Source organism: Periophthalmus magnuspinnatus, chromosome 1 (genome assembly GCF_009829125.3).
Source record: "Periophthalmus magnuspinnatus isolate fPerMag1 chromosome 1, fPerMag1.2.pri, whole genome shotgun sequence".
Taxonomy (NCBI): Eukaryota; Metazoa; Chordata; class Actinopteri; order Gobiiformes; family Gobiidae; genus Periophthalmus; species Periophthalmus magnuspinnatus.
The window spans coordinates 25,404,393-25,427,605 of record NC_047126.1 but is presented as its reverse complement, the minus strand read 5'-3'; the positions used below and the strand labels follow the sequence as shown (position 1 = coordinate 25,427,605).

The 23,213-nt window shown below is 40.0% G+C and overlaps 2 protein-coding genes across 3 annotated transcripts in view; one reads left to right on the top strand and one right to left on the bottom strand.

The window, feature by feature from the left end:
• The first annotated feature begins 3,358 nt into the window (after positions 1 to 3,358).
• LOC117369991 (beta-1,3-N-acetylglucosaminyltransferase lunatic fringe-like) lies at positions 3,359 to 16,843 on the top strand. Its single transcript, XM_033965336.2, has 8 exons — positions 3,359 to 3,882; positions 9,876 to 9,924; positions 10,518 to 10,620; positions 11,139 to 11,295; positions 12,397 to 12,479; positions 13,694 to 13,853; positions 14,109 to 14,185; positions 15,712 to 16,843. Exons 1-8 carry the CDS (start codon positions 3,505 to 3,507, stop codon positions 15,770 to 15,772), a joined length of 1,068 nt encoding a protein of 355 aa, XP_033821227.2. The 5' UTR covers positions 3,359 to 3,504; the 3' UTR covers positions 15,773 to 16,843.
• A 5,295-nt stretch (positions 16,844 to 22,138) lies between these two features.
• The window catches only part of ttyh3b (tweety family member 3b), a 49,093-nt gene continuing 48,018 nt past the window's right edge, over positions 22,139 to 23,213 (bottom strand). For both annotated transcript variants that reach the window (XM_033976043.2, XM_055223609.1), the window contains exon 15: positions 22,139 to 22,460. In XM_033976043.2, coding sequence (XP_033831934.1) covers positions 22,326 to 22,460 — 135 coding nt within the window. In that variant the 3' untranslated portion in view covers positions 22,139 to 22,325. The remainder of the gene's footprint in view (positions 22,461 to 23,213) is intronic.

The following is a 23,213-nucleotide window of genomic DNA, read 5'->3' as shown; positions in this document are numbered from 1 at the left end:
TAAAAATGATACTCAAGTAAAAGTACAAAGTAGTGGTTCAAGACGTTACTCAAGTACGATGTAAAAACGTTTGTGGGGAAACTGCTACTTAGGTAAGAGTAACTGTGTGGACATAACATCTGGTTTATCATTTGAAGTGAATGTAACTGGAAGGACAAAGCATTAAATAATTCTCAAAAGACACAAATGAGAAAAATACAGTTATTCAGATCATTTCTTGTTGTCAGCATGAAGTTTTTGTCACTTGTAGACTTACTCACAATGGGAAAAGTAACCGCAAACTCTACTCACTTAGTAAATGTAACTGAATACTACCCATCTCTGTTAAATCTGGTGATTAGTCAGTAATAATCAGAATGAGGAAAAATCTCATGTGAGCTTTGGAAAGTACCGGAGCTTGGAAAGTACCAGACTTTGAACCAGACAGTCTGTATATCTGCACATCAGGACAAACGGGTAACAGGCCTAGTCCAATATAAACCAATTTATGTACGCATGTAAACCTGGGAACTACATATGAAGTGTGGAGGTTTGATTCTCCAGATCCCAATAACACATCTGGAGAAGCCCCTCAACATCTCTTAGCCCCCTGTTCGTACCTATTCGGTCTTGCTTATACAATTTATCTGTACTGGGGCAAGACAATTTTTGCTCAAAACATTGAAAAAAAAGTTTATAATCAGCTCTTTTTGCAGCATTTTTATTGTAAGCAATAAACTTCATTTTTAAAACATCATGACGCTCATAACACATCCTCTCAAACCAATGGAATACCTTGGAATACCACCAGACCCAACACCCCCCACAATGAAGCCTGATCCCGGGATACATCTTCCCCTTCTGTCTTCAACTCCTCATGCCTGGTTCTTCTGTGGTTTAGATCTGTCCAAGAACAGGAAAGACTCCCCACTGGCCCTGCTCTCTCCGCTCTGACTGCACAGATCTCATGTTCATTCAGATGATGCCCTGATGAAAGCCCAAACTATAGACTGTTCATGTGTGAGAGAGGGAGACAGGAAGTACAGGGTCTGATGGAAAATGGTGACCCTGCACTCCAAAAGCAGCAGCAGCATGTGGAAGACACAACAAAGCAAAAACAACTTAAAAATAATTACACTTCTCATAAGTCACTATAAAAGGGCATTTATTATGTGAAATGGACACAAGCAGGTGGTGGACTCATCAGAAATGTTACGTATGGCATCTTCTCTCAACTGAAAACACTCTGTTCCCCCTTATGATGTCATACAGGAAGTGCTCCACTGTGTTTATAAACTTCATCATTTGGATGATTTCACCTCTGGAACTGGCAGAGGTGAAATCATCCAGGTGTTGTGTCAGGTAAATTCCCATGAGTTGAACCTGATCATTTTTAGTGACTAGACGGTATAAAAAGCAGAATTTTTTATCATTTTTGCAGTTTTTACTTGTTTTCTTATTATTGGACTATATAATGTTGTGATGTTATTTTAAACCCATAACTTTGCCTGAAATGTTCCGTTGTATGGCGTGAATCTTATCCATCTTGCTTTTTTCTATTACAGGTGTGTTTATTGCAAAAATAAAAAAATAACTAAATAAATAAATAACATTCTTACAGTCAGAGGGCCCGCCTCTAAACAGATATGACTGGTAACTTGGCTTTTTTATGGAGATCGATGTGTTGTTGAGTTTTTTAATTAATGTTCAATAAGTAATTAAACATTAATTCAACAATTCATTTTTTTTTATATTTTTATTTGTCAAATAATATATATTTGTGTACCAGGAAGTAACATTTTAAACCTAAAAAAATGCCAAATTGGGGAAAAAAACAAAAAACTTTTTTTGTGTGTGAAATCTTAAATATAATGATAATAACTGTTTTAGTAAAATTAGTAGTTTAACCGGTCATAGGCACTTTATACCACCGTGGAACATTCTATGTAAAGCAACAACATATTGAGGCAAGCAGGTGGCAGAGCCTCTATCATAAAAAATGACACAGTGCACCTTTAAAGTTAAAACTAATAAATGATGAATGAAAAGTACAGAGGGCTAAACACATGCTTGAGTGGTTCCGCACAGATGCTAAATGTTCTGGGCTTGGATACATTCCTCGGGGCTGCTCGGTCACACTGCTGCCTGCTCCACTGCTCTGAGCCCTGGCAGCACAACACACACTTCTGCATCGTGGTTGGAGAGCATCTGTGAGCTGACCACATCAGCTCCTCTCCACAGAACTGGAGATGAGAGCCAGATCTGTGTGAGTACAGAGCACTGCTCATTCACATGCTCTCATCATCTGCTCATGCCATTTTACATTTTAGTCACAGTGGCAATTGCAGTAAGCTCCAGTCTCCCCTTTACCAGAGTGTAGACAGTTCAAATCACTTACTATATCCTTCAGAGACACTACATATACTTTTGGTGTTTAATTGCTTTGGTGTTTTTTTGTAAATTGTCCTAGCTCTTTTATGACAAATAATGACTTAATAGCCTATTCATTGATATGTTTTATTGTACAAATGAATGTAAAGTCCCATAGGCTACTTATTGCCAGATAAAAGGCAAAGGCAAATTAATGTTATTTTTGTTCAACAGAGAAGCGGCAACTTTGTACTTAAGGCTACAGTATGTAACTTTCTAGAAGTGGCACGTCACGTGTATCAGAAATCAATAAAACCATAAACTAAGTTTTTCAGATTCAGGTGACTTTATTAATATCACCAAGGACAGTTAGTTTAAGCAGTAAATAACAGATAGATAGATCGATAGATAGATACTCTACAGAGGATTTTATTTAAAAGGTGAATGGCAGCAGAAATACAAAAAAGTGATACTGCTGATCTTCATTTAAGTACAGATTTGGCAGCTGTATGCTGTCGTACTTTTTAACAGCTCTTTGATATGAACTGATCCAAAATATTTGGATCCTGTAAAACAGAGGTGCCCAAACTTTTTTTTTTTTTTAAATTGAGGGCCACATCTCAAAACACATTTGAAGTGGAGGACCACAGGCCGGTGATCACAGACAGAGCCGCTGTGTATTGATAAGGCTTAAAACACATTCATTTTAGGTCTGTATCACAATGCAATGTGATGTTTGAGGATATAGTGGAATAAATTTGCTGTTTAAATTTCTGTTAAAGTACTGTTTATGATCAAATGGGCTGGTTCAGCAGGAGACTTGAGGGCGAATAAAATTGATCTAAGGGCTGCATTTGGCCCCTGGGCCATAGTTTGGACACCTCTGCCATAAAAGAACCGAAAGTTCAATTAGCCTTCATATTAATGTAGCCCCGCCTATGCTGCGTGTTTATTGGACGAGCCAAACGCCCCGCCCCTTATATAAACCCTCCCTCCTCCGGCCTGAGCTGACACAAAGTTTCACTTGACTCCACAGCTCCAGAGGTGGACGGATGGAGACAGACATGAGCCCAGAGCCCCCTGAACCCGCTGTCTTCCCCCTGGAGCTCTACTGCCAGAGCACGGAACTATAACTCCCTTCACCTTTGTACTTTAATGTCCACAAACATGACGAGAAAACCCCGGACCTCCGCCTCTACTCCCGCGGCCGCTTTCCTGCTTGTGACCGGGATGCTGGTGCTCTCGTGCGGACACCGGAGCAGCAGTCTCCCGCTGGAAGAAGAGCCAGCTCCAACTGCCACTCTCTCCGCCGCTGGTAAGGTTTTCTCCCTGTACTTCCAGAGGCTAACCCGGGAGAGGAGGACAACAACAACAACGACAGCAGCAGGAGCCCGGTCCAGCAGTGCGTCTCCCCGGGTGGTGGAGCAGCTGTCCCCCGCGGACCTGTTCATCGCGGTGAAGAGCACAGCCAGGTTCCACCGCTCTCGACTGGAGCTGCTGCTGGAGACCTGGATGTCCCGCAGCATGGCGCAGGTGAGGGCTTCAGGAGTGTGTGCAAAAATTTAAATAAGATGTAATGAATAAAAAAATGTAGGCCTTGTGTTTTTCAAAACACAAATCTCTACTTGTGGAAAACACAAAAAATGATCTAATACAATAAATAAAACTAATATTTTTAAAGGTACATTGATTTAATTCTCACTTTCTCTACTCTTTCTAGATTCACTAATACTGTAGGCTTTCCCATAATTTTGAAGTAATCACCTAATATTTGCATAACCATGGGGTTTCTGAGTGATGAAAAGCACTGTTGTCATAGCAATTAATATTTCTAAAACTAAATGTTCTGCTTTTGAATGAAGAAAAAAGACACTTATAAAGAGGAAACTGAAACACATGAATAGACCTCTGCATTTTTGTAATGTTTAATTCTCAATTGCAAGACCAAACCTTTTCTTAACTTTACGATTCTTATGATGTATATTTATTTTTTGGAAATGTAGTCTAAACACACATTAATTTGTTGATTTAATATAAAATCCAAGTCCAAAAAGAGATTACGTAGGCCTTCTTGTACTTTTACCTCAGGATTTAAAACATTATTTCTGACTTCTGTGTACTTCAGTATTTTCCCCTTTGAATTAATTTAAAAATAAGTTAATTTTAGGCACAAATCTTTCTAATGGAGCCTGATTGAATTTGCTAATTTGATTTTGAGCTTAACTTGTTGCTATAAATATGACTCGTCTTGACCTAAGCACTTATGTTGTCATGAAAATTTAAGGCTCTTATTTCAATACTAAGGAACAGACTTGATACTGATTTCAGTATTGACGTTGCGTTATCAATATCGATACCTCTTTGTTTAGACAGTAGGATGGGATTTTCAACAGTCAGTCGTGCAGGTAGGTTCCATAGTGTCCCTGGGCGTATACTAGTCTATGCGTCTTGTACTTGTTGTGATACAGCTCAAGATCGTTCTAAAGTTCTTCAGGAAACGTTCATTTCTGTCCTGTGAACGTGACATTTTCAATATCGATACTTCCTCAAATGAGTATCTAGGTTCAATAGTAGTTTTTATGTGAAAATGTTGCGAACTCTCCACAAATTCAGTTACTAAGGACTGAACTAGCATACATTCCTCCACCATTTGGCTTTGTTAGCTCCCCCTGCTCCTCAGTGTGTTACAGGGCTGATACTGGACCATTTGACGTGGTAGTACAGGTCTGGTCTCGTTATAAATAGCTGGGATGGTGTGAAAAGTCCATGAGGAGGTGTTTGATGTGATCTTCTGCCCATAGCGCTCTTCACACCTCTGCTGCTGACCCTGCGGTGGACCCTGTGGTGTGGAGCGCTGATATAAGTGCCCTCCTTTGTCATGGATGAAGCAGAGTGAGCAGACCTGTCCTACTGCTCAGTGAAGACTATTAAATACAAGAGTGCATGCACTTAAAGGTCCTATAAAAAGAAAAACAATCTTGTGAGCTTTAAGCCATGTTAAAATGTTGTTACTTCTTGAAAACCATACCTGGAGTTGTGTTTTTTGTCTACATCTTCAAAGCTCACAGGGATGCATCAATGTCATTACTGGTATCGAATATCGGCACTGATACTGAACAATTCGCTGGATCGGGTCTCTGTTTCATAATGGCTCAGGTGATTTCCTGCTTGGGCCTTTAATTAATTGAAATAAGACAATGTACAGGTTGATTTTGGCCTAGAACATCTCATAATGTCTGAACTTTTATTCATATGAAGCTGTTCAGTCGTTATTTGAAGAGTAAATAACAGTTACATAACACAATTGGATCTCTTGTGCAAAAAGCAAACTGTGTTTTAAAGAAATAAATTACATTTTCCGTCCCTACACTGGTATTTGTTATTTTCCTTGTGATATCATACAGTCGTAATTTTCAAGTTGACAGTTTTCTTTTACCTTTTTGTTCAGTAGATTGTCAATTCCAGGGCTGAAATCATCCAAATGATTCTAGTGAAGGTGCATGGAGTTTATAAACACAATGGAGCACTTCCTGTATTGTTCAATGACATCACAACTCAGCCTAAATATGCAGGATTTGTGTGTTAAACATGTGTGAATGAAACAAAACACAACTCCGGGTTTGTTTTTGATGAGGAAACAACATTATAACATAGATCAGAAAACTGTAATGGGCCCTTTAAGATGCAGACTAAAGTAGGACTTTTTAGGAAAAATATTAAGTTTCCTTTTTTTTGGGCAAGCATTAAAATTAGATTTGTGATTTTTTTTTGTAATTATAGGATTCTGCTCAAAAGTTCACATTTTAAACCCATCCAGAAGAACTGACTTAAAGAAATGTAAACTGACAGTCTAATAGGGATGCACTGATCCGATACTGGCTGAATTCGATATCGGCTTCCAATTATCAGTTCTGCCAATATCCTGGTTGTACATATAAATTTATACAGTATAACAAGACTTATTACTGATCATAGTTTGCCCAGAAAGTCTCATGTTTGAATTTTTAGTTGTACAAATGTGTTTTGCAGTTGAGATAAATAAATGGCTACACTAGTGTGTTTCCCTGGTACAAGACTGTCCCCTCTCTGACCCCAGCCCGTGGTCAGGCCCTCAGAGCAGTGTGTGGAGGGACACATGTTTGTGGTGACCCGCCCAGTAGGCTCTAATAGGACACAGACATCAGGGAGTTTAAATCCACGCTAACACTCCAAAATGTGTCTTGAACCAGTACAGATGTATAAGGAGCTCTTGAGGTCAAAATATGTCTGCTGTGTACTAGTTGCATCTAATTTTAAAGCATTTTATTGTTTGAGAATCAAGAAGTGCTTTTCGCGTGTTAGTTGTTGTTAGCATTATCGTCACAGCAGACTCTGTCCTGTACTCTTATAAACTCATTGCGGTGAATAAGTAGGGTCCTTGGAATGCATAAGATATGGGAGAAATAACTTTGGATCACTGCAAAAGACCACTTAAGACTGCAAAAGGCCACTTAAGACAGTAAAAATCAGGTACAGCACAGGTACAGATTTAAGCACATTCTGAGAGGGAGCTCCACATACCTGCTCTGTTCCCACACTCACTTTAGAGTTACACTGCTGACTCAGGGAACGTCCACACTCTGAGCTGTTCCCATGGGAAGTGCAGAGAGGGACTCTTTAGTTTCCATTTGGGTAAAGTAGTAGACTTGATACAATACGGCAATAACAATAGTGTAAAGCCCTGAGACTGGAATGTTTTGTGTTGTTGAAGTGGCTTGGTAACAATTCATAAGGAACTACAAATACTTCACCCTTGCTTCCTGTTATTTCATTAATATATCCTGCCTCTTTTATTCAATAATAAGATTAGCATAATATGCCCCCCACAATACAACTGCAGTCTGCATTACGATGGGTGGTGTATATTTATCATGTTATAGGAACTGAAATCAGTACACACTCAATTCATAATTAGTTCCTTATTCCATTGTCTTTCTTTTTGTTTGTTTGTTGTTGTTTTTTTACATAGCACTTGGGCTCTCTTTTTCATGGGTGCTCTGTTTAAAATACAATACAAACAGAAAAACAAAATAAATAAATATATAAGTCCATATAAAACATTAAAAATAGGTGCAGGTGTGTGTATGAAAGTTTGTGTATTCCATTTCCAGCTAAAAGCCTCTTTCCTTTCTCAGTTTTGGTGCAGCTAGTTCTTAGACTTCTGTAGTCATGTATCCTACAGCTCAAATCTTACTCTATTACACCAAAAACAAAAATCTCAACATTAATGCAAAGAAAAGTTGATGATTCAAACTGTACAACTTGACAAACATTATCATTATTATGTTAATACCTCATAGAAGTAAAATACACCCTCTTTTAAAGTTTTTGCAAGTATATTTGAATGAAGTTGCAAGTAAATAATTGTCTTTCTTGTTCTACAAACTCCCTATTGTCCATTTTGTATAGGATGGGTTCAAAACTGCATTGGAGTATCCTGGTCTTATCCAAACACTTTCTCTCACTCTTTTCTGTTGTTGTAGCGGAGTCCATTTCCTGTGACAAATTTTCCCTCCCTCCACTCACAACTCCCCATTTGTGTTCCCTCCAAAATCCGCTCACCCTAACCCCAATACCCCCCCTCCTCCTCCCCTCCTGAGCCTTGATCCAGGGGTCAGATCTCCAGAGGCGCTCCTCATCTGGAGCTCCTGACAGACACCAGCAGCTGCTCCTGTCTGCAGCGCTGGCAGTGCACAACATTCTACATACAATAGCCTAGTTCAGTTTAGTTATGTGTTACTTTTGGCAATTAACAGGGAAAAATATTCAGATTTTTTTTGTTCTTTTTTCTATTGTGAATCCATCTGATACACATTTTTCCAGTATACTTTTTATTCATTTCTCTTTAGCATTTGAAATTGTAAAATAAATTGTATATAGTTTGGGGTAGAAGCTAATCTAGATTCTAAAATATGACCATGTGCATTGTGTAAGTACTTTATTTTATTTCTTTAACGTTCGGCGGCACTGTCAAACATGCCTCTTTCCTTTACTTGGCCCTTGTCTTTTGCCACTGCTGTGTCGTCCAGTAATCGCACAAAGGAAATGACTAGAATTGGGAAGCACTGATCTGATTCTGGTATCGGATATTGTCGCAGATACTGAAAAATGTGTTCAGTCAGATCTCAGCTTTCAAATATCGGTTCAGTCGATATCCTGTTTGGACATATTAATCGATGTAATAAGACTATTCACTGACCCAGAAAGTCTTATAATGTTTACATCTTTATTAATACACAGTTGTTCTGTAGTTACGTGATGGACAAATAAAATAAGATAAAATTATCATGTAGCTGTACTTTTTGTTTTAAAGAAATAAATGCTGTTTTCCGTCTCTGCACTGGTATCTGTTAATCTCAGGGATGGGCAGATACTTGAGCGCTGCTGGGAAATTTTTGGGTTATTTCTTTCGCAGTATGATTAGATTTAAGCTATCAAATGAACTGAACTGAAATGAACTTTTCCTGAATAGCTTTAGAATGATCTTGAGCTGTATCTGAACAAGTATAAGACACATAGACTAGTAAACACCCATGGACCACTATGAACCTACTGGACACTGAGGGATTACACAGATATACTACAAGACCACATGGTCATATAAAAGTACTGTGATTTAATGTTGAAAATCACATTCTATTGTCTGTCGAGTGCTTTTAATTATCATTGTGGTATCTGAATTGGTATTGAGTATCGAGTTTATTCCTTAGTATCAAAATCCCGCCAAGTTTGAAATTTTAGTATCATGACAACACTTCTTTAAAGACACTTGAGGTGATGATTCAAACCGTCAAACAGTTAAAAATATCCAACAAATGTGTCCTTGGAACACCCACTATGACAAAGGAAGTGTGCTGGATCTAGCACATGCGTAAAATAGGCCTTACATTGATTGTAAATAATAGGCATTTGTGTGTGCTGCTGGTCAGGAACTTCAGAACTACCATCTTAAATTATCTTTACTATACAATCTTTAAAAGGGAGTTTGAAACTATTGAAACTATTCTCACAGTTTTATTATAAGGGTGTCCAAAAATCAATTTTTACTGTTACCACCAAAAGTGTTAAACTAATAATAAAGACTGCAGTTGTTGAATTGTTGCCATAGTAAAAACATGTGGTTTGGAGCAGATGGAAGACTTTAGACTGACAGATGATTGTTTCAAGACCTCTCCATTAAAAAGACCCAAGCTGATCATTGACCATTACAACTGACAGTGATCTCAATCCAAATATGATTGATTACACAGTCGTAAATGCCATAAGCAGGATGAGTGTCTACGTGTGTCTACGTGTGTCTGCGTGTGTCTGCGTGTGTCTGCGTGTGTCTGCGTGTGTCTGCGTGTGTCTGCGTGTGTCTCTCCGAGTGTCCAGCTGCAGAGGGCTGATAGTCACTGCTGTCCCCCTCTGTGCCTGGGGAATAACAGGAAATATGCCATCTCTCTGCTTGTCTGTCTCTCACTTGAGCTCTCTCTCTCTGTTCACAGACGTTTGTGTTCACAGATGCAGAAGACCCCCAGCTGCAGCCCAGGCTCGGTGAGTCCAGCTTCTCTCTGTGGTACAGGGGCAAAGCTGCAGTCTCATCTGCATTCTCCAACACACCCATCTCTCACTATATATTACATAATATGAGGAAACTATGTTGGATTTCACACTGTAAGATCTAAGGCCCACAGTATATCAAAATCAAATCAAAATTACGTTTTGAGTTGGCTGCAGAAATTGTTTAGATGGGATTCTTGTATCAGTTAAACAGTTCATATTTCATTCTTCTTTCAAAGATTATTGCTCCTGGACTTGTTTAGAATTTGCACTTCGAACAGAATCCTACTTTTTAAGCATGCATCACAAATCTGATAGCAAATGCAATTATTGTCAGGTACTGCAAATAATCAATAAACAGTAAGATAAATAACATGTTTTATAGTACCAAAAATAAATGACATAATCAATTAGATACTCTGGCTAATAATTTCTTCGTGATTAATTACATAAATTGGCTGCAAACAAGTAAGATGCTGTACAGATGCACAGATTTAATTTCTATAACTTAAAGAGCTTTGTCTCGTCTTAGAGGCATATGACAGTACTTAATTCTGTTATTTTGAATAGCTTGTCTTGTCTCCTAGGTGACCATCTGATCCACACTCACTGCTCTAGCGCTCACACTCGTCAGGCACTGTCCTGTAAGATGTTCTACGAGTACGACACTTTCCTCCGCTCAGGCAGGAAGTAAGGCCCCATCCACCTCACACATGACGTGTCCTCTCCTAACCTCCTCCTCTGACCTCTTTTTCCTCTTCCCCTCTCTCCTTTCTCTTTTTCTCTTTGTCACTCTCTATTTTTATCTCTCCCTCTCTCTGTCACTCCTTTCTCTTTCTTTACTTTCTTTCTCACTCTTACTCTTTCTCTCATTCTTTCCTGCCCTCCTCTGTCTGTGTGTCTCTCTCCCTCTCTGTCTGTGTGTCTCTCTCCCTCTCTGTCTGTGTGTCTCTCTTCCTCTCTGTCTGTGTGTCTCTCTCATTCTTTCCTGCCCTCCTCTGTCTGTGTGTCTCTCTCCCTCTCTCTCTCTGTGTCTCTCACCCTCTCTGTCTGTGTGTCTCTCTCATTCTCTCCTGCCCTCCTCTCTCTCTCCCTCTCTGTCTATGTGTCTCTCATTCTCTCCTGCCCTCCCCTCTCTCTCTCTCCCTCTCTCTCTCTGTGTCTCTCTCTTCCTCTCCTGACCTCTCCTGTGTGTTCTTGTCTTCCAGGTGGTTGTGTCATGTAGATGATGATAACTATGTGAACGTGGTTGCTCTTCTGAAGCTGCTGTCCCAGTACCATCACACAGAGGATGTTTACTTGGGCCGCCCCAGCACTGGGACCCCCTTGCAGGCCTCCTACAGCACACAGGGGGCTGCTCCTCAGGTAGGGGCACTGCAATGCACCTCAATATAAGGAATAGGATTAAGATTATCTTTGGGGAAGACCCTGTGTATCTCCTTCCTGATCAACCTTGAGTTTATTTTTTCTGTACTACATTCCATATGTTGTTTTTGATGCCTTCAGTGAGAATCTACAATGTAAAGTCATGAAAATAAAATATGTGTCCAAATGTTTGACGGGTAGTGTATACGTTTTTCTCATTCTCAGTATATGGACAGGCCTCATGTGAAAGCTCAGAACGTGTAGAGTTCACTCACTGAGCTGCAGAGGCTGCACTAGCACTGATTCATGATGTTGTTGTTGTGCTGGGGTTTACGTAGCGAGAATTCAGATCAGAGAAAGTCCTTTTAGGTTTAAACCAACTGATGTATCGGACTGTCGTGGTAAAGAAGGAGCTGAGTTGAAAGGCAACCTACGTTACTACCCTCACATATGGTCTTGAGCTTTGAGTATTGACCGAAAGGACAAGATCGCAGATACATGCGGTCGAAATGAGTTTCCCTTAGAGATAGTGAGGAGCTCAGTCACACAGGAGGAGCTCAGAGTAGAGCCATTGTCCCTCTACATCGAGAGGAGGCAGCTGAGGTGGCTCAGGCATCTATTCTGGATGCCTCCTGGACGCTTTCCTGGGGAGGTGTTCCAGGCACGTCCAGAAGGAGACGCCGTGGAAGACCCAGGACACGCTGGAGGGACTATGTCTCTTTTGCTGGCCTGGGAACACCTTGGGATCCTCCCAGAAGAGCTGGAAGAGGGAAGTCTGGGCCTCTCTGCTCAGGGAACCTAAATGAGAGACTCATGTGAGACTCGCTCTGCTCTCTGATTCGAAAAGCGAAGTTTTGCAAATGACACCCAGCTGTTTATTGTCATTTGGTGGTGTCATTTGCTGTGTTTTTGTAAATCTGCATTAGAATTATTATTAGTAAAAACAGTATTTAATTTCCCTGCCTGCTTTTCCCTCCCTTTGTTGTCTCTGTAAACTGTGTATTGCATGTGTCAAATTATTGCACATAATTGTGCATATGGCGTGCATGAGCACATACGTGTATTACACTTATTTGTAACCTGATATGTATGTGTTCTCAGGAGGTGAGGTTCTGGTTTGCCACAGGAGGAGCAGGGTTCTGCCTGAGCCGCAGTCTGGCCCTCAGGATGCAGCCCTGGACCAGGTACTGTACAAGTCTGTCATGTGAACATGTTTATCATCTTTGTCATCTCAACTTTTTTTTTTTAACCATGAGTTTCCTAGTTTTTATATTCACAAACTTGGACTGTGCTTTAGCATTGGTGTGTATTAGTTCTGTCTTTGTCTCTATAGTTTCTATATTTACCGTACATTAAGTTGAGATGCACTGTGGAACTTTTCTGTAGGAGGGTGTGCCGCATGATTATGGAGCTGTTATTGCTTTGCTCAGAAAGTTCCCCTATATGGCATTAAACTTGTCCATCTCCATGTAGTCAAACTAATGACAGTGCCAGGCCAAGTTACAGGTCAGATCTGTGGAGAGGCGATAGTCACTCATATTAATAATAATAATTAATAATGTTTTTCAAGCTATTTTCGAACAATAAAACACTTGAAATTGTTATTAGGAAAAACAGTATTTAATTTGAACATGTTTACCCTGTATGCTTTGCCCTCCCTTTGCTGTCTCTGTAAAGAGTGTGTTGCATGTGTCAAACTACTGCACATAGTTCTGCGTGTGTGTGCGTGCAAGAGCACACCTTTAATACTACATGAAATACCAACGCTAAGTTTGATAGCGATTAGCCTAAATCGTAATACTGCCTAATAGAGGAGCTTTAAAGCTTTGTGCTTGTGTCTGCTATATAGTTATAATCTGTGACACCAGGGGATCATTATTTTATAATTTAGATATTTTAAGTCACAATATTGAGGTAAAATGACAAAATAAAAGAAACAAGTTCACAGATTTCTGCTTTAGAAAACTGTGGTTCCTAATGGGCCATAAACGTCATCACAACAAAGAGCCATGCAGCTGTGCGCATCTCTGATGAACAGCTGCAGACCATGCTAGCCACCTGTAGATTTTTTTTTCATTTGTACTGAAATGTACCTAATTCTATGTGTATCACTCATTAAGAAAATAAAATTGGAGAACGAAGTAAGTACAGCGCAGTGGGCTGGTGGCGGTGAAAATGAGGGTTGATTGGCAAAATGGTGTCTTCAAAATAAGCAATTAAAGATTGCTTAAACATGCACAAATCACTCCAAATACAACTTTGGGTAAGTAAATGGTGAGAGAAATTGGCTACAATCACTAACTGAACATTAACAACATTAGTTAAAAGATCCAAAAAGTCAGTTTTGCAAAAAAGGTCTGCTTAATGCTCTTAAAGCTCTTCTGTCTCGTGTGTGTAGTGGCGGTGCGTTCATGAACACCTCTGACATGATCAGGCTGCCTGATGACTGCACTGTGGGATTCATCGTGGAGGGCCTTCTGGGGGTGGCTCTGACCCACTCCCCCCTGTTCCACTCTCACCTGGAGAATCTGAGCACCATCACAGACCTGCCCGCTCAGGTACTGGCTGCTACAGCTAAAAGCTGCTTACTCTGTAGTTCAGACATCTACAAACAGCCTCTGAAATGTTCTTGTGTCAGATGCTCTCCCTGTGTCTCCATAGGATCTTGTTCTGTGTAAAAGCTGCTACCCTTTTAGATTAGACCTCTAAAACTGAATGCATGGGATTCTTGGATTATGTAAGCAGTAGTCCAAACAAAGATGTGCAGTGTCCAGTGCTCTCCTCACAATGTGTGTATATAACGTGTTGTGCAGGTGACTCTGAGCTATGGCCCTGAGGACAACACTGTGGACATCAGAGGAGCCTTCTCCACTCAGCAGGACCCCACCAGGTACTGCTCCTCAAAAACTCTAAATATAACTAAATCAGATCATGTTTTTTAGCAGGTTACAGCAGTTTATATATCAAGTCAAACTTTGAAAATAAATTGGTGTTTTGGTTTTCATGCAGACTATCCAATCATGAAGCAGACTGACCTAATCATTTTGGGTTGCCAGATTCTGATTCTATGACTAAAACCAGTTTAGATCAATCCCAAAAGGACTCTTGATGATGCTACCAAAATTCTATTCAAGCCTCAGTTTCCATTCTGGTGGTGCTAGTCCATCCTTTGATCTTGTATATCAGGCAGGTGCAGAGTTACCAGTCCAGAACTACAACCTTTGACAAAACTTTACAAAGATGTGTGGGTCTGGAACTGTACCCTGCCTCCTTGATTCCAGAGGGCATGACTGACACACGGATGAACCACTCAGAGATGCACGCTTGGCTCCAGTAAAAGCAAATATTGTAGCTTAGGATTAAAAAAAGGAACTAAAATGACACAGAGGACTGAGAAACAGATTTCTGCAGACTCAACAATCAAAGCACGACACTGTCATTTATCTCAGGAAAAAACAAGTTGTGTATTTTGTTTTGAATGATATGAGAATTTTCCAGAGCAGATGTTTTCTGCATTTGAGACATGGGGTGCAAATTAGCGGCTGTGGTTGGACTGTCTCAAGTTAGGATGGAGGTTTGTTACAGTTTATGGTCCAAAGCCTGACACAACTGTAGTGGCAGTTCCCAGATATGTACAGCAAAGTCCTGTTTATAGTCCCACTCTGGAACTCCACTCTTGGGTATATGAATTGTACAATGACTGTTGTTTATCCCTGTGAATAGTGGGAAGAGTGGAGCACTTCATTGTAGTGAGATAAGAGCCTATAGAGACATTTCATTAACAAAAAGCCATTGAACTCATAGGACAATACACCCGACGCCTGTGCTCTTGTACTTCTGACGCCTGTAGTATTATTATGGGCTGTATTATAATGTACAACCCCATAATAAAAAAAAGAAAAAAACTGGAGTGGAGTAGAGCCTTTCCTGGGTTTGTCCTGTCACATGTGAACAGGACACTCCATTGGGCTCCTTCCAGCTATTCACCACCACATCCTCTTCCCCTTCTGTCTCTTTCTGTATTTTTCTGGTCTCTGTCCCTGTCTCTCTCGCTCCCTCTTCACATATCCATTCTTCTCTTCATCCTCACTCAACTATCTCCCGTCTCTCTCTTTAATACATATTAATGGCACAGTACACATTCATGAACCTGATTCCAATCTTCAGTAAATGCAGTAAATATGCCAGATTTACTCATTTCCATCTGTGTCTCCCCCGTTCTCAACACTCATTTTTCTCTCATTCTTTCCTTTTCTTCTCATCTCTCTGCTCTTTCCTTTCTCTTTCACCTCACCCCTTCCATCTTTTCTCTCTCTCCCCTTCTCTCTGTCCTCTCTCCCCTCTCTTTCCCCCCTTTCCTCCTTTGCTCTCCTTCCCCTCCTCCTTTCACTCACCTCTCACCTTGTCTCTGTACAGGTTCCGCTCTGTGCACTGTCTGCTGTATCCAGACACTCCCTGGTGCCCCCGTCTCACCTAAGGAACAGCTGAAGAGAAGACGAGACCAAGGATGAGGAAGGATAAAGAGAGGTTGTGCACCGGAGCACAGGAGGCAGTCATGTCAACTTCTTTTTTATTTGGATCAAAATCCTGTGTTTCAGTGTTGGGTCTAATGCAGCGTGTTCAGAGCTGAGCAGGAGAGAGATCTGATATCTGTGTGGAGTTTGCTCATTTAACCACAACCACAACCAGCAGAATGAGAAGGCCAAAGAATCAAAGTCTGAGGTGATATAAGAGCTAGGTGAGATGAGAAAAATTATTATGATTTTTTTTTTCCCCCTCATATTGATTGAGCTCAATCTCTGATTTTTGAGTCAAAAACAAAATTAAAATAGCTCTTTGTTTGGAATTTTGTGTGTGAAATGGAATTGATTAAACACATTTCTTCCCCCAAAGTCTTGCCACTGCTCCAAACCACATGCTTTTACTGACAGAAGATTGGCTGTGGCTCCATTTAAAAAACCCTACCCATATCATTGACTTTTAGACATGACTGATTCTCAAGCTCACCATCTTTTAATTGTCCAGCCCTGGGTGACCTGCTTGTGGGTCACCACATTGCCGCCCCTGTCCTCTGACCTCTACATGTCTCTTTTGTCCATGTGATTGTTGAAAAAGGACCATATCTGTTTGACTCAGTATTTCCCCTGTACTACAGAAGGTGGCGCTGATACAGGCTTTTATCATGTTTTGTTTTGTGAAGCTGAGAGCTGCAAAGAGACATTTACCAGTGCCATGCTGGAGAGGACTGACCCATGTTGGGTTGTGTGTGCATCAGTCATTTTGATTATGTTGGAAATGTGTGTTTTTATTGTAAATATTTTAATTGTAAATCTCACTTTTTTAACTCTTGTGTTTCTTTTGGGGTCAAAATGACCCCGGATGAACTTTAACATAACACTACTGGGAGGAACATACAAGGGTTAATTGTATATCTGATGTTTTCTTTTTTCTTATTTGTATTATAATGCTGAAAGCTGCTTATGAAGCAGAGTGTTGTCTCCAGTATCTGGACCTGAATAAAATCATCTGACCCCAGGTGTGCACAGCTCTTGTGAGCAGGCTTCAGACTATACAATGTGACCAGGCTGAGTGGATGCTGCCATCTTCTGGCTCCATGTGGTATTACATTCTTAGACCAATTTAAACTATAGAAGAAGAAAAAATGCCATAGGGCATTCTAGACAAAGCAATAACATCTTTATAGAGACCAGAAAAGTTCCATAGTGCCTCCTAAACTCCTCAAATGTATCCTTTGTTCAAATAGAACATAACAAAGGCAAATATTAGTAATGACAATGGGGCATTAAATGATTCTGATGGGACTAAATTGGTTTAAAAAAAAAAAGTAACATTTAAAATCTTGTAAATCAGCAGACATGCAGTACAACCATAACACGCAGTGAGATGAAAGTCCTTCACCTGCCCCTGTTCCATACACTGCCTCAGAATGTGACAGTCCTCTCACACTGTATAGAAGCTAATGGTGTGGCTCCATATCAGGCAATATGTTACTTTTACTTATATTATAATCTCAGATCAAGGGCAGGGGTCTGTCTAGCTCTGGGAGATTAACAGTTTTTGAAAGAAATCTCCAAATCTATGGCACAAATGTTGGGTCTTCTCATTATTTGTTTGAGACTGGCTTCACTAACCTGTCATTAACCTTATGGCTCCAAGTACCTACTGATGACAATAATCACGTGTTTGGGGTTGAATAATAAACACTTTTTAAAGCTATTGTGAAAGCATGAATTCTGACCATTCCTCCAGCTCGGTTTTAAACTACCAATCTACAGGATATTCACCCAGTCATAGGCAGAACATGCAAACTGCACACAGAAAGGCCTTGCATATCCTCAGAATCAAACTTGCTGTGAGGTGAGTGCTAACATTTTTTCCCCAATAATAAAACCAACACAAGTCTGATTCAGGTCAGTAAGTTAAAGTGGCGTTTATTCATTTGAAAACATTGACTCCAGGCTGAATGATTTCATTACCACAGTTTGGACATGTACATCGTTAATATTTTAGTCGTAAATAAAAACAGCAATAGAAAAAACATGGCCGACGCACAACATTTTCAACCCTCTCCTCATACAGTACTTTACACGAGCCTGGCTCTTCTCACTGACATCTGATGCCAGTTTCACCATATCCCAACAATATTTAAAGGCACATTGTGGAACTTCTCTAGTGAAGGGTCTGTTGTCTGCTTGTTTCCATGGAGATATTATTTGGCTGGAATATTTCACAGTATAACATACTTTCAATAGATGGAGAGTATAATGCCATAGTGTGGAACATACTAGGCAAATCAATAACATCTCCATAGAGACAAACATGTAGAGGACCACCTACCAGAAAAGTTCCATAGTGCACCTTTAAATGAGTTCACTACCTAACTTTTCTGGTGGAGGATCTACCATCTGCCTGTCTCCATGGAAACATCATCGTTTGCCAGAAATATTTCACAGTGTGGCATTCAATTCGTCTTCCCTCAAACAAAAGCGAGCTGTAAAAACACCTGTCATTCAATAGATACTGTAGAACATTCTAGGGCTAGGCAAACCAATAACATCTCCGTAGAGACCAGAAAATTTCCACAGTGCACCTTTAAATTCATTCACCGTTATTAAGAGAAAACATTGCTTCCTCTGCCTCCTACAAAACAGCTAAAGTTTATTTTTTTACAAGACAAAGGTGATATGAACAATGTGGTTTAAAAATATTACGAAACTTGGTCTGGAGAAGTGCTGGACCATCCATGGAGTAAATGTAGGTAGCATTGGAACGCCTCTCATGAGATTGTCCCGCTAAAAAGTGGTCATCCATTTTAAAAACAATACGAAAACGCTGTACAATGACGGTCCAATGTTAGCATTCTTACCTACGACGCTACTTTTATAAACTACATCACCCAGAATGCATCAGGTGGACACGGTGCATTCAAATGCCTTCTGAATAGTTTTTAACTGTCTGTACAAATGGGACTTGGGGCAGTATGTGTGAAAAACGACTTGTGCTTGTGGCTAAAAACATAAAGTGATTCCCTTGTAAAGACTGAATGAGCTGCATCGCTGTCTGGGCTTTCACACATGGGTTTAAATTGTCTGAATTCACAAGCTTGATTTGAGCAATTTTCACAAGTTAAACTCTCGTTCTGATTTTCAATTTTCTTTTTTAATTAAGCAATATAGTTTTCTTGTGTGTAAACTAGGTAAATTGCAGCTTTCAAGTCAAAAACAGTCAAAAATGAGTGTGTACTGTCTCCAGTGGCCACTGCAATTTCAATTACACAGGACTGTCCTGATCACAGCAGGGGCGGAGTTTGAAGAGTGGACACCTGTCAGACCAATCACACTGTTCCTTAGACCTCCAGACCCCGTCCCTCCTCGCCCTCACTCTTTTCTTTACTTCTACAGGCACTGCCCAGTTTCAAATGCTCTATTTCAAATGTCTTTGTGGGCGGAGTTTAAGTGTTAATGCCTGTTCAGGCCTAATCCCTCAGTCCTCCAGGTAGGACCCGTTCCAAAACTCAGTGGACAGAATTCAATTTTGTTTTACGCTGGTTAAAATAGAGGACAAAACTACTTAAATCAAGATACTTATTCTGAATTCAGATGATTTTAACTCCTTCATTTGCAGCCCCTGTGGTTTGGACGGAAACATTTCATGTCAAAGTGACTTTTGTAAACATGGTAAACACGGTGCTGTTTAGGCCATGTGTCAGTCAGGTTATCAGGATCCAGAGGTGGGTAGAGAACCAATCACTGTACTCAAGTAAGAGCGGTGAAACATGGAAGTAAACGTGAAGGTTAACCATCCAAATAGTTACATTTTCATATTAACTGCAAATGTATAGTGTGTAAATTCCAGCATTCCTCGACATAAAAATACAATATTACTCTATAATATATGCTGTATTTTCTATTTAGACATAAAAAACATTAAAAAGTCAAGTAAAAAAAAAGCACCAATTCTTAAGCATACTGTTATAAACTTTTACACTGCAAATAGGAATGCACAAGTTACATACAATTCATTAATCAATTTATTCACAATATAATTTTAAATCATTTTAATAAATCTGTTCTTTGAGAATTTAATAGATTTTTGTGATTAAATTGCTTATTTCTAGGCACACAGTCAACTAGTTAGAAACAAACCAGTCAACGTTATTGATGTTTACATGAAATATTCAAAAACAATATGAATGCATTATTTTGACTTTTGATCATTGTTTTGCAGTGTAGACTTAATTAGAGCGAGAGAAACAAACCAACAGCATCGATTCAAGTCACATCTACCCACCTCTGTTCAACGTCTTCAAACCTGCTGTTGGACATGGACATTTGACTTCTTAAACCTTAGATCAGATGGCAGTCCAGACAAACCAAAACAATAATACTCATAGTAATTTGTCACAGTATCACATCATATCAGCTTATGGAACAACAGAAGACACCAGCACACTTCACCTGGACACCACGTGGACTTCCTTCTGTCCCGTGTGTGTCCACTCTGTCCTCTATGTTCTGTCCTTCCTTGTATTTACACGTGGAGGGGAGACCGTCCTCGCTCCCTTGGTGTGGAGGCAGTATGAGACAAAATCAGGCAATATCAAGTTTTTTTGGCACAGGTGATTCCAAAATGTCCTCCATGTCTCTTCAGTTTTTTCTGGCTCATTTTAAAAGCAAAAGACAACTATGAAAGATGATTGGTTTCATCAGATTTTGAATTTTAAACGCCAATGATTTTCTCAGTTTGAATTTTTAAACTCTGAAAAAACATGTTTGATAGTTTTTATTCTGAATTTCAGTTGATGAATGTTTAAAGAGGGGGTATTATGACAATGCTCCATAAATATACAAAAACATGATACAAAACTGTACACAGCGACATGACAAACCTGATGAGACGTGCAGTAGTTTCATTAGAGGGATGCACACTGATTGTAATGTGACAGCGCTCTGAAGGGGGAGTGACTTAATGTGGAGAGCAAATGGAGGGGGGACTCAGAGCATCAAAAATAAATAGTGTTGTTTTCAGTGAATACAGCATTTTCAAAGCCATAAAAGATAATGCTGATCTAAATATGCTACGTGTTACTAGTTAATACCCCATAAAAGACCCGCATTAAAAATCAACTTTTTAAATATTCAGCAGTCAGTATTCAGTGTGACAAAAATCACAGCGAAAATCCAAGATGCCAAGGCAGAAGCAGTCACTTGTGTGTGAGTGAGGAGAATCGAGGCAGCTGCTTACTTCTTCTACTATAAGAAGTATTTACTGGCTGTTACTAAGTTAGAGCGTGTCACTTATGATCAATTGCTTATTCTTTGGCATCTTGGATCTTTGCTAAAAAATGGGGAATTTTACACTCTGAATTTTACACTCTGAATTTTACACTCTGAATTTTACACTCTGAATTTTGACTGTTGAATTTGAGGATATATGCTGTAAATTTAAATGTTTTTTTTTTTTTTTTTTTTAAACACACTTAAAATTTCATCAACTAAAGCTCTGAATAAAAACTATTTAAACATGTTTTTTCAAAGTAAAAAAAACACAAATCATCATGAGAAATTCAACAGCATTTAAAAAAAAATCTCATGAAACAAATTCTCTTTCATAGACGACGAACTCTCAAAAATTCAAGTTAATTTCGGAGTTAAGCGAATGGTGTGTGCACATTCTACGCTAAACATGTCCCCGTCCGACTGACTCTTCTACAGTTATGAAGTATTAATCCCACGTAGTATTATCGTTATACTTATTAATCTCATGTTTGGTATGAGTGACAGTCATGACGAACGACAGTACAGTACCAGTAAAGATCCACGGTTTGATCAGTGCACACGATTCTATTTACACTCTATGTACAAGTGGTGCCTGCAGTGGTATGATCCTAACCAAAGGTGGGGTCGGAATGTTATTTGGGATTTTTTTAGGGGTAAATTTGTCAAAGAATTTCAAGCTTTTGAAAAAAATAAATAAATAAACAAAACACCATTCACTTATTTGGCTAAAATGGCTGTACCTGATTTTTCATGTAATAAAGTAAAATTTGTTTTGTACCAGTACAGACATATTGTATAAACAACTCTTAAGGTCAAGATGAGACCACTGTGTACTGTCTGCCTCTAATTATACACTGTTTTTATCCTCTGCAAACCAGGAAGTAGCACTGTTAGCATGCTAGTTGTTGATAGCATTACCGTGACAGCACAACTCCGGTCTTGGAAAGTTGTGAAAAGCGCTTATACACTCATTGTGAATTTTGGTGCACATTATTTAACCAAAATGGATACTTAAGTTGCTCTAAAATTCAAAAACGTGCCCTCAAACATACCGACCGAACCCGTGGAAAAGTGTATGCTAAAACCCGGAGTTATCTGTTGGCGTTGTAACCGTGCTCTCCTCTAGGGGGCAGTGTAGAGAACCCAGAGGCTGTGCAGATCAGAGGAGAGTGAGAGGGGGGGGGTCCCCTCCTGGAGGCGCGTCCCAGGCGAGGAGGGTGCGAGTTGGGTTTAGTGCACTGAGGACTGGGGGCGGGCGCTGGGGTGGGGCCGGCTCGAGGGGTCCAGCTGCTCATTGGGCACGGAGCGGCGGTTCTGCTCGGGCCGGTTGGTGGCCAGGTACTTGGCCCTCATGCTGGACGTGTACTGGGGAGAGAGGGAAGAGTTAGCTCAAGAGCTTACGTCAAGTCAGAAAACAACAGCAGAATCAGGTTTAATATCAACGGCTGATGTCCAGAGGTTTTCTTTTCTACACACAAACATAACTGTAACGTTTAGTGATGTCACAAAAGGGTAAGTTGGTAAGGTAAATGCAGTGGTCCATAGTTGTTCTACAGTTTAAAATGAGTTGTTTTTCATGTTTTATGGCTCAGCATTTGGCTCTACTCACCCTGGGCTGTTCTAGTTACTACAAATAAATGGCCACAACGACATCACATCAGTGTCTACAATCAGGAGAACTGAGATGAAATATAAACAAAAATAACACAAAGAGTCAAAACCTGATTTGATGAACTCTGAACAGCTGTATGGACTACACAATACTGAACAGCTGTATGGACCTCCCAGGACTGAACAGCTGTATGGACTGCACAGTTCTGAACAGCTCTATAGTCCAAACTATAGTTCTGAACAGCTGTACGACCCACACAATACTGAATAGCTGTATGGTCCATGCATTTCTGAACAGTTGTATGTACCACACAGTACTGAACAGCTGTATGTACCACACAGTACTGAACAGCTGTATGGACCTCCCAGGACTGAACAGCTGTATGGACTGCACAGTTCTGAACAGCTCTATAGTCCAAACTATAGTTCTGAACAGCTGTACGACCCACACAATACTGAATAGCTGTATGGTCCATGCATTTCTGAACAGTTGTATGGACCGCACAG